General features: G+C 41.9%; 1 protein-coding gene across 3 annotated transcripts; it reads left to right on the top strand.

Moving 5' to 3' along the window:
• The first annotated feature begins 226 nt into the window (after positions 1-226).
• On the top strand, positions 227-12,976 carry kdm1a (lysine (K)-specific demethylase 1a). 3 transcript variants are annotated; one of them, XM_068579794.1, is made up of 22 exons: positions 232-309; positions 1,047-1,098; positions 1,594-1,884; positions 2,258-2,426; positions 2,715-2,848; positions 2,958-3,036; positions 3,169-3,261; positions 3,510-3,616; positions 3,831-3,912; positions 4,163-4,257; positions 5,238-5,255; positions 5,552-5,694; positions 5,832-5,922; positions 6,423-6,557; positions 7,885-7,958; positions 8,701-8,812; positions 9,010-9,142; positions 9,274-9,461; positions 10,396-10,510; positions 10,655-10,782; positions 11,333-11,479; positions 11,991-12,976. In XM_068579794.1, the coding sequence occupies exons 2-22, from the start codon at positions 1,054-1,056 to the stop codon at positions 12,189-12,191; spliced, it is 2,580 nt and encodes an 859-aa protein (XP_068435895.1). In that variant the 5' UTR covers positions 232-309; positions 1,047-1,053; the 3' UTR covers positions 12,192-12,976. The 3 variants fall into 3 exon arrangements, with proteins under 3 accessions (XP_068435897.1, XP_068435895.1, XP_068435896.1); XM_068579795.1 differs by having other exon boundaries at positions 269-309; positions 1,047-1,083; XM_068579796.1 differs by lacking the exon at positions 1,047-1,098 and having other exon boundaries at positions 227-309.
• The last annotated feature ends 2,496 nt before the right edge of the window (positions 12,977-15,472 follow it).

The raw sequence follows: 15,472 nt of genomic DNA, 5'->3' as shown, positions 1-15,472 counted from the left end.
CGCGAACGGAAGATGAAGAAGAGAAAGAAAACCACAACTAAATATTGTTCTCACTTTTATAGGTTACCTAAAAAACAATTGCGATATGTTTAGGAAACAAACTGTGCATTAATACGCTTAAACTTCCATCGTAGTAGTTTTTTTAGTATTAATTCCCTGCCCACTTTTTTGGATTGACAGTTATTTCGACCAATTATTCCGCTTCGTGGTGTTGGGTAACGTTTTCAATCTACCAATCACCAACGAGTTCATTGAACGAAGACCTACTACTGTGCCGTCTTTGTGTTGACATCTTAGGAGGACTGAGAGGTAATATTCACATTTCCACAGTTTAACGTTGTAAACTCTGGTCCGTGGAGCAGGGGAGCGTACCTAACACACGTCCACTTTATCAATTTCCACCCATTTGAAAGCGAGGCCGGTGCTTTCTGTTTCTAGGGGTCGCACCTGCTGCAGTTGGTGCTAACCAGTTCTCATTGTTAGCGCCGCTAACAAACTAGCATAGCATTGTCTCGTACTATACATGTGAAAGATAATAAAATCTGAAGTGATTTAATGTGTATTTGCAGCACAACTCCCGCAGCAATTTTTTGTCAGGAATATAACGTCGCATTTGCCTGCCCTTTTTGCGAGTAACGTTCGCTGTCAAGAACCGAGCTACTGTTAGCTACCGCAAGCTAACGTCGGTCCGCTGCTAGCTTTGCTTTGAACCGGCTTGCTAACGTTTCAAAAAGTCAACTTATTCAAGGTGGAGATCGGGAACTACTCGCGGTCTCGGTAAAATGAAGGTGTCTGTGTGCGACGAACGGCTGTTAAAATTATCAAATTGGGTATTACGGATTCAGGATGTCTGACTGTTAATCGTCATCAACCAGTGAGCTTCGATGAAACATTTTAGACTAGTGTCTTGTGCTATAACTACAGTGGCAATTTTTCAAACAAATGTTTTGCAAAATCTCGATGGATGTTATGTGAAAGGCCAACATTTCTTTTGTCCAGTTGAGCCTGTTCGTAACCATATTTCTGGTTCTGTCTTCATTTCTTAGTGTTTGAATGGATATTACCAGGTGCACGGAGAAATGGGTAAAACAAGAAAAGGTTATTGTCACCTTGGAGCCTTCATTTTCATAAACCATGCCATTCATGCACTACTAGCCAGCCTTCATCATGCAGTGATGTAGATGAGACATGCAGAGGTGACAGATGTGTATGGTGGTTGTTAGCCTTTTGTTGCAGGTGCCTTCACTGCCCGAAGCAGAAATGTGACCAGTTGACAAATGTTATTAACTATTATTTTCTGTTAATTTGTGTTAAAACCATTAGTACATTTACCATTGGCATGGATTTTGTACGTTTCTATATTTGATCTGTTGTAGACAAACACATTTGGGAATACTATAAGGTCACAAGAGGTTATTTTTGGTTGTTAGTTTTCAGCACACACAACCCACACATTATTTTCATCTTTTCTTTGAGGAATAATTTATATTTTTTTCATTGATCATACTATTTTGAGCAGTCAAATTTCAACATTTTCCCTTGTATGTTTCATTTTGATGACTTTCATCAAATGTCTGTACCCTCTTTGTTCAGGAGAGGCCTCCAACATCCTCCATGATGCTGTCTAGCAAGAAGTCAGATGCTGGCTCTTCCTCCTCCTCTACATCTTCTGCGGGAGCAGCGGGAGCGGATAGGCCCCCTGTTGCTGATGCCCAAAGTGGTCCATCAGCCTCAGCTGCAGGCCCTATGGATGTAAAGAAAAAGGAAAGGTCATCCCCAAGTGGGGAACCTGGAGGAGCCCCATTACCTCATCAAGCAGGCCCTGGTGGGGCAGACCAAGACGCAGCTGAAGTTCGCAGAACGAGTCGTCGCAAGCGAGCAAAAGTAAATATCTTCGGGTTGGGAATCCTCTTGCTCAGGGAGGGAAAGAAGCTGCCAAAACTGATATGAGTGAAAATTAGTTTATCGGTTACTGGCAATTCAGTGTATTTTCATGACCATTGCTTTCTTTTCAATAGAACTTTTGCAACTGCAATATTGCTTTCTATCTGAAGTCACAGGTTTTCAATTGCATATGCGCACTAGTGGAAATTAGCAACAGAGGTAATGTCTCATAATCTTTGTAGCGTGATGTTCTTAGTATTTGTTTCTTAGTACCAGAACGGTTTTGGCACTTCTACTCTAAGTGGCGTGGGAGCACACCAAATAATTCACCGTAATGCCGGTATTTATGTTGCTTTTATTGTGCCTAACACAGCAGGTGGAATACCGCGAAATGGACGAGAGCCTGGCTAATCTGTCAGAGGATGAATATTACTCTGAGGAGGAGAGGAATGCTAAGGCAGAGAAAGAGAGGAAGCAGGTCATCCCTCCACCACCTCCACCACCAGAGGAAGAGAATGACAGTGAACCAGAGGAGCCATCTGGTCAGTTTGTAACTTGATGTATCAGAACAAAGCAGTGAAATGAAACTTATGTTTTGGTTGAGGAAAGATTCTTAAAATGTTTAATAAAAAGCCTGATCTTTTCTTAAAGTGCAGAGATTTTTCTCTGCTAACTTGAAGGCAGTGTTGTTTACAGTCTGGTATTTTGCCCTGTGTTCAATCTCATTTTTGGCCTCATTGTACATGAATGCTCTTTGTTTTTGTCTTAAATTGATCCTAAATTACACTTATTGCTTTGAATAGAATATTGATATGTTTGTTTATTTTTAGGTGTCGAAGGAGCTGCTTTTCAAAGCCGTCTTCCTCATGACCGTATGACATCCCAAGAGGCCGCCTGCTTCCCTGACATCATCAGTGGTCCCCAGCAGACTCAGAAGGTCTTCCTCTACATCCGCAACCGTACGGTAAGTGCCAGCGTAGACACATTACTTTATATTCCAAAACTAAGGACGTCGGGATCATTGTTTTAAACATGTGTACTACTGTGTCTTAATTCATATTAACCCCATACAGCTCCAACTTTGGCTGGACAACCCTAAAATCCAGCTAACATTTGAGGCCACTGCACAGCAGCTTGAAGCTCCATATAACAGTGAGACATTAAATTAAACATTATATACATTGTGTTTGTCTACATCTTATTTATTCTATGATTTACTTTGCAGTGAAAACAATTGTAGTTGTGCAGAAGTTGAAGTTGTATGTGCTCTTTTTCTCTTTTTAGGTGATGCTGTGCTGGTTCACAGAATACACAGCTACTTAGAAAGGCATGGTCTCGTTAATTTTGGCATTTACAAGAGGGTCAAGCCTTTACCAAGTAAGTTCACTTCATTCACTGCACTGGTCAAATAACACTAGCCCTTTTCTGTAATTTATGTCCTATTCAAGCCCATTTTGATCGAATTGCAAAAATGTCTTTGATTTATATCCCGCTCAAAAATTTGGTGTACAGAAGTTATTGTCTGATGTTGGGATTTACTAGCTAATCTGGTTTGTGGACAAAATCAGACACTTACCTGGTAGTGTAAGGATACCTAGTTATGTGCTCCCTGTTTGTTGTTTCAGCAAAGAAGACCGGAAAGGTCATAGTCATTGGTGGAGGTGTGTCTGGTTTAGCTGCAGCCAGGCAGCTGCAAAGCTTCGGGATGGATGTTACCGTATTGGAGGCCAGGGTAGGTCATCAACAGGTTCTTTGTTATTTCTGGTATGTTTGTTTTGTCACATTTTCTTAACTAGTTGTTGGTGTCAACATTTTATGATAATAAACCATTTGCTGTATTTATTTATTTACTTTACAATCAATAGCATTTTGAAATTAGTGCCACTCTATGGGTTTAGATGATAACTAATCGAGTGACCTAAACTTACTTTGCTTTTTCCATGCAGGACCGTGTTGGAGGCAGAGTGGCCACTTTTAGGAAGGGCAACTATGTAGCTGATCTGGGAGCCATGGTGGTAACAGGGCTGGGTAAGATGCAGCTACAGTTTTTTATGTCAATACGGAAGTCAGTTGGAAGTTAGTGACAAGTCAAAGCATCCTATAAACCTTTAGTATTTAGTCATGGCACATTATCATCAACCTAGATTTGAGACAGTTGCTTTTGACAAACCCTGATAGATGTTCTCATAGAGATTCTACAGTTACAAAAAAATACCTGTAGATGGTGTTATTGTCCAGGCTTATGCTGTGTCATTGCCAATTGTGTGTGCATGTTCAGGTGGGAATCCAATGGCCGTGATCAGCAAGCAGGTTAACATGGAGCTGGCCAAGATCAAACAGAAGTGTCCACTGTATGAAGCCAATGGCCAAGCTGTGAGTATAATGACGTTACACAATCAGTAAATTGAGTTGCCTCTTGTTCATTATCCCCCCACAGCCAAGCTGGGTTTTCTTTTACAAATAAGTAGAATCCAGAGATAATTTAATAAAGCAGTTAAATGTGTAAAGTAGTTGTAAAGAGGCTTAATTCTTTTGTTTTATACTTTCAAAAATCCCAAGTTTACTCATAAAGCTGAGACATGATGTAACAATATGATAGATGGAAAAGGGTTAATGACAGCAGGGCCATGTGTGTTATTGGGTCCAATCAGCTGATTTCTAAAAAATATCTCCCTGCTTCTGTCATACTGACATGTTCAAACGGCTAACCTCTGGCTACAATGGCATTAGACATGTGTATCCAAATTATTTATTTTTAAACAAGGACCTTGTGTTGTTTACTTCATTCAACAGAATATGTTTACTTATGCACAAGAGTTCCCTCTTGGGATAAAAATGCTGTGTGTCTTGGTTTATAGCTGTTCTCCAAGCCCCCTTGTGTCCTGAGGCAGAGATCTGGTTTTCCATAAGCCACAAAAATACACTAAGAGGAGGATTCATTTAACTGCTTGAATGCGTTTCATCAACAACTGCTCCAGTTCCTTTCAGAGCAAAGCAGACCAGAAAACAGATATAGCCTAATGTCATTAAATTGGATACAAACAGTGTTTTTCCCCTTTCATTTTTTGTGCTGTCCGTCAAGTGGCAGCAACAGTAGTAGGATGTTTAGGTTCAAGTTCGGGGCACTTCTATTGAAGTAGATAGCAGCCGGCAGGGCTCTGGAAGCATCCACATCATGTGTAACTGGTTTCCTCCTGTGCAGGAAAAGGCAAATTAAATGACCATGTTTTATTTTTGTGGAAACCTGGTTGAGGTTAAACTTGTGTTTACTTCATATGTTCTTGTCTCTTCCCCTACCCTCTGTTCTCTTTTCTTCTCAACTTCCATGGTAATCTTTTGGTGGACTACTCAAGGGTGAACGATGCACAAGTGTATGTATTTATTTTTTACATCCCTTACCTTGTTTCTTCTGCTTTATTAGGGAAACTCGCCAAAGTATGAGAAAAATAGACAGTTACAAGTTGGATTTTGAAGTGATGTATAAATGCCATGAATTAAGTCAAAAAAACATCAACAGTTTTATATTGAAATTCTGCTTATTGTAACAGTTTTAATACTTTTTGTTCCTTCAGCTTTGCTTTGCTTTTTCTACATTTTATTTGACTATAATTTCCAACACTGCTGTCATTCTTGAGACTGATGTCCAATGGTGTCATTTTGTACCTAGGTGCCAAAAGAAAAAGATGAGATGGTGGAGCAAGAGTTCAACAGATTGCTGGAAGCCACCTCCTTCCTCAGCCACCAGCTGGACTTTAACTTCCTCAACAACAAACCTGTTTCTCTCGGACAAGCCTTGGAGGTGGTCATACAGTGAGTTTGGTGTACAATACATGAGCTCACATACAGGAGATGTGACAGGTGTGTCCTGCACATTTATATCCAAAATAAAGATGTATACACAAACACTTATTTTAAGTGTGCGTGCGTGTGTGTGTCTGCGTGTACAGGCTGCAGGAGAAGCATGTGAAAGATGAGCAGATAGAACACTGGAAGAAGATTGTAAAGACTCAGGAAGACCTCCGGGATCTTCTTAATAAAGTGAGTGCAAGTTTTTGCAAGTGAGTGGTATCGACCTTTTTGTCTAACTCTCGGAAAGACGGACAAATAAATGTATTTCCTGAAACAATTCACTGTTTATTCAGACGACTCAAAGAAAAATCTTGGTGGAGAACTTTTCATTTTCCGTTTAAATTGTTGGAAAAACTTGATCAGAAATTGAACGGTCAACAATTAATACTGCTCGAACTTTTAGCAATTGTTTTGTCGGTTATGTTTGTTTGTTCGATTCACTAATAGAGCCAATAGATGGAGTACACTTTAGTTACATTTGTGACAGCTCTTGCGGTCAAACAGTGCCATTACGGTAACAAAAGCAGGCTTTATGCTGGATCACTGCTGGTTTTATTTTGAGCTCTGATTACGGGGGGTTTAATTTAACAACATAACCAACCCACAGAGTTATTTTTTTCTTTCTTTCATCCACCATCATTTCATGACTTAATTCCCCATGCTCTTTTTTCCTCCTCCCTGCTTTTTAGATGGTGACCACTAAGGAACGGGTTAAGGAGCTCCATCAGCAGTATAAGGAGGCCAGTGAAGTTAAACCACCGAGAGATATCACAGCAGAGTTCCTGGTGAAGAGCAAGAACCGCGACCTCACCACGCTCTGCAAAGTAAGCAAAAACACTGTTTCAGAAAAATAAAGAGAAACGTGATCAGAAGAAAAAGTTTTTACATCATCATGTTGTCTAAAACTAAAAATGATGTAGTCATATCAGTTAGGACCTAACTTTTCCCAACTTTGTTTGTGGTGTTTTGCATAGGGGATTTTGCTGTAGTTTAAAGTATTGGATTTCCTTTGTTAATTATAGGTTGACCACCACAATTTGCCGGACGGAAACATTTATATTTGTTGTGAAGACCAAAACATTCGTAATGCTATTGAAATGCAGAAGTACGAACATAGACGCTGAATATTTTAGGGTGGATGTCTTGAGAATTTTCATACCGTGCTCTTTAAGTAAACCAGACAGGCTGTGTTTAAGTGGTTTAATGCCTCGGTTGGATGTATTATTAGTGTGAGCGCTGCCGTTTTATTTTTGCCTCAGATAAATCACCTTCGCTACTGCTATGTGTGTATTTTAGAAGGAGGTTTTAGTTGGTTTAAACACAGGTGGTGTTTGACTGCTACCCATCCGCTGTCTAAAAAAAAAAAACCCACTTCAAGACTTTGAATCATGGTCTGACTGTCTTTATGTCTACACACACACACACACACACACACACACACACACACACACACACACACACACACACACACTCTCTCTCTCTCAGCAAGACAGAATGAGCATTTGTGTGTGTGTGGTCATGACATGTGGGAATACACCTTATCACAAGATTTTAAGGTGTCAGGACATTTTTGCTGGGGTATTTCTCAGTATTCTTGCAATTTGTAGTATTTTCCCAGGTCGGCTTGTTAGCTTGTCAGGGTGATTTGGATGTAAAATGTTGTAGACTAGACTCCGTGCCGCTGTGTCCTGTCGTGGTAGGTGGTATTACCAGACGCTGATGAACAGGTTGAGTCAGCCCTTTCTGTCAAGACTGCTTGTTTTTTCTGCATGACCTGAAACCCTCTGGGTGTGTGTCTTGTAAGCACACACTCACACGGTTCTTCACCAGCTCCATAAATCTGGCAGAAATAAGTGTGAGAGTTATTTGTTATAATGTTCAGTGTGTAATGGTGAAATATTGTAAAAAGAAATGCACCTTTTAAATACATCTTAATTGTCAGCTGTAATGGGGAATTGTCACTGTACTTTTCTCATTTAAGTTGTAGGTCATTAGCTTTAATTGGAAATGTAATTGTGATAAATATTCATAATCAAATAAAAGAATTGTCATTGTTATCATCAGAATTGGTATTAGTATTTCCCTGCAGTGATACTAAATAGATGAAATTATGACATACGTCTCCTTCCTGTCTGCCTTGTCCCTGTGTAGGAGTATGATGACTTGGTGGAGATGCAGGTCAAGCTGGAGGAGAAGCTGCAGGAGCTGGAGGCCAACCCACCCAGGTAACCAATCCAGTTAACCAGTGGGTACTGATGAAGACGTAGTGGCCAGAATGAAATTGAGCTAGTCTCCATTTGTTCCCCCATCCTTGTTGAGCACCATCTTTTCTTTAATGGCTAAATCCCTCTGTTCCATCACACTGTATTATGACTAAATACCTTCACAGTATACATGCCATTATTATGCTGAACTATATTTGAGAACCTAAAGCAAAAATATCCCAGGGTATTAAATGGTTCAGTGTAATATATAATTACATGAAGCACTTATTTGAATCCAGCAAGGAACAAAGGCAGCAGCTTCTTGTTTGTCTGGATTGGATCAGTACATGAGTGTGACATGTTACTGTTGCAGAATTTTTGTTTAAAAAAAAAAAAAAAATAGTTTTAATCGGGAGCTATCCAAGATAAGTATGCTGGACTGGCTCTGTTGAAGCAATATTGTCTTAAGAGCTGTAGTGAACTTGAAGCAATATTGTCTTATGAGCTGTAGTGAACATGGTCTATCATTAATGGTAATAACAGATAATTGATGTTGGAGCCCTGAGGCCATTGGCAACAGATGTTTACCTGTGTGTATTATGGCAGTATGCCTATTTTTTTTAAGTTTCTCGTTAACGTATGTGTTCAAATATGTATTATGTTTTAAATCAAGCGTTTTCTGCTTTTGCATGAGTAAACATGTGCCTCTGATGCCTGAATAGCTGTCAGTCACATGTCTCTTTTCTTCCCTTCTTTCCCACAGTGATGTTTACCTGTCATCCAGGGATCGGCAGATCCTGGACTGGCACTTTGCCAACTTAGAGTTTGCTAATGCCACGCCCCTCTCCACCCTTTCTCTCAAGCATTGGGATCAGGTATAAACATGAAGCCATTTTAAAATGTTATAACGATGTAGTCCTGTCTTGCATTGTAAAGACCGAAAGTCCTTTTGCAAACCCATGTTCATAACAAGATATTGCTAGACTAACTATGGGATACCTCTGCCATCCTGTTTTATGATTTTAGGGATTTAATTGTGCTACTGTGTGACAAGTTATTACTTTATCCACAGGATGATGACTTTGAGTTCACTGGCAGCCACCTGACAGTAAGGAATGGTTATTCATGTGTTCCTGTGGCCCTGGCCGAAGGCTTGGACATCAAACTAAACACAGCAGTGCGCCAGGTCCGGTATACAGCTTCTGGTACGTGCACAGGACTGTGTGTGTTTGTGTGTGTGTTTTCGACCGCTTTTGGCCACACGTTCCTATAGTGATTGATGATCATGTGGATGTACATTGTTTGTTTAACGGTTCCTCATCTGTTGTTTTTCCAGGCTGTGAGGTGATAGCAGTCAACACCCGCTCCACGACCCAAACCTTTATATACAAGTGTGACGCTGTGCTGTGCACCTTGCCACTCGGCGTGCTGAAGCAGCAGCCCCCTGCGGTGCAGTTTGTTCCCCCGCTGCCTGAGTGGAAGACATCTGCTATACAGAGGATGGGCTTTGGCAACCTCAACAAGGTATGGAGTATTCATCAAACTGCCTTCTTTCCTCAAACAAACTGCATACTCTCATTTTCATTTGTCTAGATTCCAGTGGTACATCTTCAATGCAGTCAAGACGGTCCTGAGTAGTCTGATATTGGACAGTGGAAGGCCAGAGATGTTACCGCTAACCTCCCTCTTCACACGCGCACTACAGAAAAATGTGTGCCAAGTGTGGTCTGCCACATTTTGTGCGGACCAGTGCAAACTCTTTTGTCAAGAAATGAGTCACAATTTTCAAATCAGAGTTTGTGAGGTTTGAAATCATGTTGTGTGCTTTTGGAATGACTGGGACTGTTTCTTAGAGACCGCCTGCTTCTTTCTGCTGCAGTGTCCTTATGCTAGGAACTTGACCTTCAGTGGTAATGGGCTGTAGAATAAGTATTCAGGATTCCATTGTGTTCATTGCCTTGTTGATATTGCGTAATGTTGTTTACATTTGGGCTCAGACAGAATGCAGTGGGCTAAAAAGGGTGGCATGGCCAATGTGTAACGTATAGGACTGGAAAGGCAGTCGGAGCTTCATGGCGTGCAAATGAAAGGTGCTTTTTGACAGTGTGTTTGTAATCAGATCATTCTGCGTCACTCCTGGCCCACCAGCTCTTGCCCCCTCTCGCTCTCTCGCTCTCTCTCTCTCTCTCTCTCTCTCTCTGTTGCTGAGCATCATCTGCAGCAGAGTAGTTTACATCCTAATTCCACTGCAGCACAGAGGAGAATACTGCATTATTATGCAATCTGATCTGCTACTAACTCTGTCTCCAGCAGATGGCGCTCAACTATTCACACATTGATAACTATGTAGTGCTGAACCTGCGATGTGCCTCACAGCCCATGGAGCTTTTGATCAAAATAAGCTCATTGATTGATGTGTGTACTTTTTTTCTTATTTTGTGTTCCTCCCTCTCTGAAGGTGGTGTTGTGTTTTGACCGCGTGTTCTGGGATCCCAGTGTCAACCTGTTTGGTCATGTCGGCTCCACCACAGCAAGTCGCGGCGAACTCTTCCTTTTCTGGAACTTGTACAAAGGTAACGAGATGCTTTTAAGTTTCACGTAGGGATTTGGTATTGAGATATGTTCCCTGTCCATATGTATGTGTGTATGCATGCCCTTTGCTTTTCTTAATATATTCAAAAGGTCTCCGTAACAAATTGTGACTTTTCCCTTTTCAGCCCCGATCCTACTCGCTCTGATGGCCGGAGAGGCCGCTGGCATCATGGAGAACATCAGTGACGACGTGATTGTCGGGCGCTGCCTGGCCATTCTCAAAGGAATATTCGGAAGCAGCGCTGTCCCGCAGGTACACAATTAGGAATCATCAATGACAAAAACCCTTCCACTGTTATTTCTCTTAACCAATAATGTTCAGTTTGATATTTGCTTGATTTTCTTCATTTTGAGTTATTCTTGAACCCCGAGTCCACATACCAAATTGTTTATTCCCTTCAGACACAACATCCACACAATTCGACATGGCTGGCAGATTTGTTTAAATATGACTTCATCATTTTTGTTGTTTACAGAAACGTAGTGCTGGGTTTTACTTTTAAGCTCCATCATTAGTGTTTTCTCTGGTTTTTCCAGTACTTTGAGTGGAATGTCAAATCCGTTCCTGAATTGACCCCCATAACCACTTTACACAGCGAGCACATGTGAAAGGCACCGGAGTCTCATCCAAACCACATGTCATTATAAAATATAAATCATTTGCTTATGGTTTCAAATGGGGGTAAAATCATATGCATGGAGGCCAGCGTTGGAACTGTTCGCCATCCAACTGCTAACAGGTTCCTCTAACATCATCATGGAAACTCCTAAGAAGTATGTGTTGTTGTTTGTCGTCATGGCAGCCAAAGGAAACCGTGGTCACTCGTTGGCGTGCGGACCCGTGGGCTCGGGGCTCCTACTCGTACGTGGCAGCAGGTTCTTCGGGTAACGACTATGACCTCATGGCACAACCCATCACACCTGGCCCCGCCATACCAGGAGCCTCGCAGGTAAAGTACACAACGCAACGCTTCCTTCACTATGCCTCGGGTCAGGAAGGCGTTATCAGCGATGACTGACGTATCAGCGCAGTGGCAAGCAGCTAGCCAGTCGGGCACAACGGAGAGACTCTCACGCCCTACAAAGCGAGGAGAAGCTGGGTTTACAACAAAAGTGTAATCCTTCTCTGCTCCGTTAGACATTACTTCACCACATGTTAACATAGTAATTAGGTATTTGCTGCTATTAAAGCTTTTAATCCTGTATATAGCACCTTTTTTAAGTTGAGTCTGTTTGTGTGTGTGAGAAGGCATCCCAGCCTGCCCACAATACTTAACCAGAGCAGTTTATTCTCCAGATGTTTTTAGCTGATTTAGTCATATTTTAGTGTTGACTGATGTGTTCTGGCATTTTACTACCACACGTGTTTTTTTCCTGTTTCACCAATACCATATTTTCATTTAATTCCTTATTATATTGGAACAATCCAACATCAATGTGGTTTTTCTGTTTTCCTCTCAGCCTGTCCCTCGTCTCTTCTTCTCCGGGGAGCACACAATCAGGAATTACCCCGCTACAGTTCACGGCGCCCTGCTCAGCGGGCTCCGCGAAGCCGGACGCATTGCTGATCAGTTCCTGGGCGCCATGTACACGCTCCCCCGACAAGCCACTCCCACAGCTCCCAGCAACCCTCAACAGGCTCATCCCACCCCCAGTGTCTGATATCGCCTCACCCAGTCTCTGCCAACTCAGGACTGTGGGACCAACTAAAGCAGATAATGAGAAAATACTAAAGTTTTCCCCATATACTGTTGATATTTCTGAACGTGAAAGATCTTGGAAGTCCCTGACAACACTTTGCATCTTTGCCTTTACTCGAGTAATGACACCCACAGAATTCATTTTCTGACTTTAGGTATGATGTGATGTTGAGATTCTTTAAGTGGGGCATTACAGTTCCTACAGACTTATTTTGGGACATTATTGACTGTTCACATTTCCAGTAACATATGGAGGCGGATGTAACGTACTACGAGGACTGGGGGAAGAATACATCCCAATTTTGTTACATAGTAATGTGATAACTCCGCTCTAGAAATGTGATTTTCCCAGTCTTGAAAACAGAAGCATGGCATTATGTTTGGAGTGATAAAGTGCATTTGATTCCATGTGGAGCATGTCTGCAAAACACAACATCTATTTATGTGCCCTTGTTTAAATCCTCAAAGTACACAGAACCTAGAGCCAGATATCTTATAGGACCGACGACGAGCTCAGTGGCACAGTCTCAATCTCAAGGCCTCGTCTTGGATGTCTTAAAACATTGCTATGTACTGTAGCTGTATGCCTCTAAAGTTTACTTTCTATTATTTTCGGTTGCAGAGAGTAGTGGAAATAGTTTGTATCAAAAGCTAAAAAAAAAAAGATTAAAATAATTGTGAATGTTTTTGTTGCCATAGCAGTTTAAGTATTTTATTATGGTTGTCACCATACTTTTTTTATATTGACAATTGTTTTGTTATTAAAAAAAAAAAAAAGGGTCTTGAATTCAGCGTGTTCTTGAAAGTTATGTGGTGTGTGTGTATGTAAATCATGTATTTTTTCCAAAAACAGAACAATGTGCTTTCTGTTCTATCACCTGCAGTCGTGTAGTTTCTGTGCTTGTACATGCATGTACAACAGTAACATGGCTGCTTCTGCCTTGACCCCCTCGTGACCCTCCGTCCTCGGAGGCCTGGCTGGTTCCCAGGGTCTGTGGCACCCTGTGTGAGGAAGAGATGAGGGTCCCTGGCAGCAGCTCCACATAGTGGGGGATCTGATGAATGACGGGGTAAAATGGTCAACCGTGAGCTATGAGCTTTTCTGTGGAGTTGTGTTTCAGGGCTCTGTGCCCCTCTGTTTCCATGCACTGAAGTGTCGCAGGCCCGTTTTCCCCCCAGAGATGCGGTTATTATTATCGCGACCAAAGGAGGTGTAACGACAGTAATTTGAGCTGAGGTTTTGGACTGCGGCACTCGGGCATTTTCACCTCCCTGGTAAACCATCGGCTCGGAGCCGTGTGTAACTGAGGTTATTTTTCAAGATGGCCTCAAGCCCACAACTGGTTTGTTGATAGAGAGGCAGAGACACTGAACCTGTAATATGGAGTTACTAAAGTCCTTTGGATGAGAGTCCACAGCGCGTCTGAGCACATCTCATGGGATTTATAGGTGTGGGGTGGAATGCACACCGACACAGGTACAGACACCTCCCACATTCTGAGCATTTTGGACATCATCCACAATAATCAAATTTGAAATGAATCCAGAGATAGTGACAGATCGTTATCATAGTATTTGTTATTCCAGCAGCATGGCTTTTAGGGGTAATGTTGGTCGGTCCACCATTTTGGTCAAGACAAACTATTTGTCATGGCATTTTGGACGGATAATCATGGTCCCCAGATGATGAAACTTAGACTTTGCTGATCCCTTGACTTTCCAACCCATCAGTACTTTAGCTTCTGACACAAAAAAAAACTGCGAAACTAATGACAGTCCCTTCAGTACTAATACTTAGAAAATTACCTGAATCCCCATATAACGTGCACAATCATCACACTTAGTGTGACTTCCCAAGTTATTTAAAGCTGCAGGCTCGACCTCAACAACCCTTTGTGTGTATTCTCACAATGAAAATCCCCCTCAGTCTCTTCCATGACACTTGTTTTGGGCAGTGAAGCCTCTTCACTGCTTCCTCCATCTTCCAGCTCCTCCACCCGCCTGCAGTGCCACAGTCATTTCCATGGTTGACTTCACAGCACTAATTCAGGTCAGGCATCGGCGCTGAGCCTCAGGAGTACCAGGGTCTAAACAGGCACCGCTGTGTTAGGGTAGCGCCTCCCTGCATCTGAACTTGGGACAGATTAAACCACACAAGCAGGAGACAGCGTTAACCCCTGACTCTCAACCGTACTGACACACGTCAACCCACAAAGCTCTGATAAGTGATGACTTATTTTTTCTACTCTGAAGTGAAAGAAGCTTTGAGACGGCAAGCATCTGTGATTCAAACTGGCCTTTTTTTGCAGCAGACATATGAACTGGTCCCCGTAGGTAAAGCACAGTGTTGGCCTGTTCAAACATCCCCATTTATCAGGACCCTGAGACTGAAGCAGCAAACTGGAACTCAGCAGTCATTCATTTTATTTTCCTGTGACAGCAAAATGTCAAACGGGTGTTGTATGCAGAATTTAATATATATATATTAACAGTTGAAAAATGGTGTGTACTATATGGTTTGATATCTTTGGAACTATTAGTCATTTTCAAATTCCAGAGCAGGACGTTTTGTCTATTAATAGTGGTTTTTAATAGACAAATGAAATGCAGCTGAGCAGCAGGAGTCACTTGTTCTCAACTAGAACATGTTGACAGTTTTGCTTTATGACTCCACCTGCACATTATGGCTATGCAGCAGAATTCAGCGCGTTCAGGCTTGTTCACTGGTGTCTTACAAAAACGGTTTTGGAAATGTTGAAAACTAACTGGCAGCTTGAAGCAAAAAAAAAAACAATCTGAGATGCAACAAGCTATACTGACGGACAGTGCAATACCTAGAGAATCAGAGGTTGCTTATTTGTCGCACGAAAAGTCTGATTCATCAGACTAGATTGTGTGGATTAGATTTACATTTCAGTTGCAGGGGCAGAATTGCTGGCTTTCATAAAGCGAGGCGTAGCTGTTTAAGAGAAAGTTGTGTGCGCTGACTTTGCATTCCACAACAGCTTGTGGTTTTCCTCTTTGTACCTGACCAAATTTGCTTCATCTGTCGGCCTGCATATTTTGAGTACCGTCAGCTGGTAAAACCAGAGAGCACACACACACACACACACACACACACACACAAACCTGCTGAGCTTGTTCAGCAGAATAGCATGAGATCAACATACATGGTTAGGTTTTACACACAATGAGCTGCGCACATACACATAGGTTCCGACATGGAGACGTGTTACAAACAAG

Source organism: Clinocottus analis, unplaced genomic scaffold, assembly GCF_023055335.1.
Source record: "Clinocottus analis isolate CAN_PGR_092001 unplaced genomic scaffold, fCliAna1.0.p SCAF_17, whole genome shotgun sequence".
Lineage (NCBI taxonomy): Eukaryota > Metazoa > Chordata > Actinopteri > Perciformes > Cottidae > Clinocottus > Clinocottus analis.
This window is presented reverse-complemented; position numbering and strand designations above follow the sequence as displayed.

Excerpts from the sequence above, each read along its gene's own strand:
- kdm1a (XM_068579794.1), top strand. The coding sequence starts at position 1,054 with ATGGATATTACCAGGTGCACGGAGAAATGGGTAAAACAAGAAAAG. Across the intron at positions 3,913-4,162 it reads CATGGTGGTAACAGGGCTGG|GTGGGAATCCAATGGCCGTG; the intron begins GTAAGATGCAGC and ends GTGCATGTTCAG. Across the intron at positions 5,923-6,422 it reads TCCGGGATCTTCTTAATAAA|ATGGTGACCACTAAGGAACG; the intron begins GTGAGTGCAAGT and ends CCTGCTTTTTAG.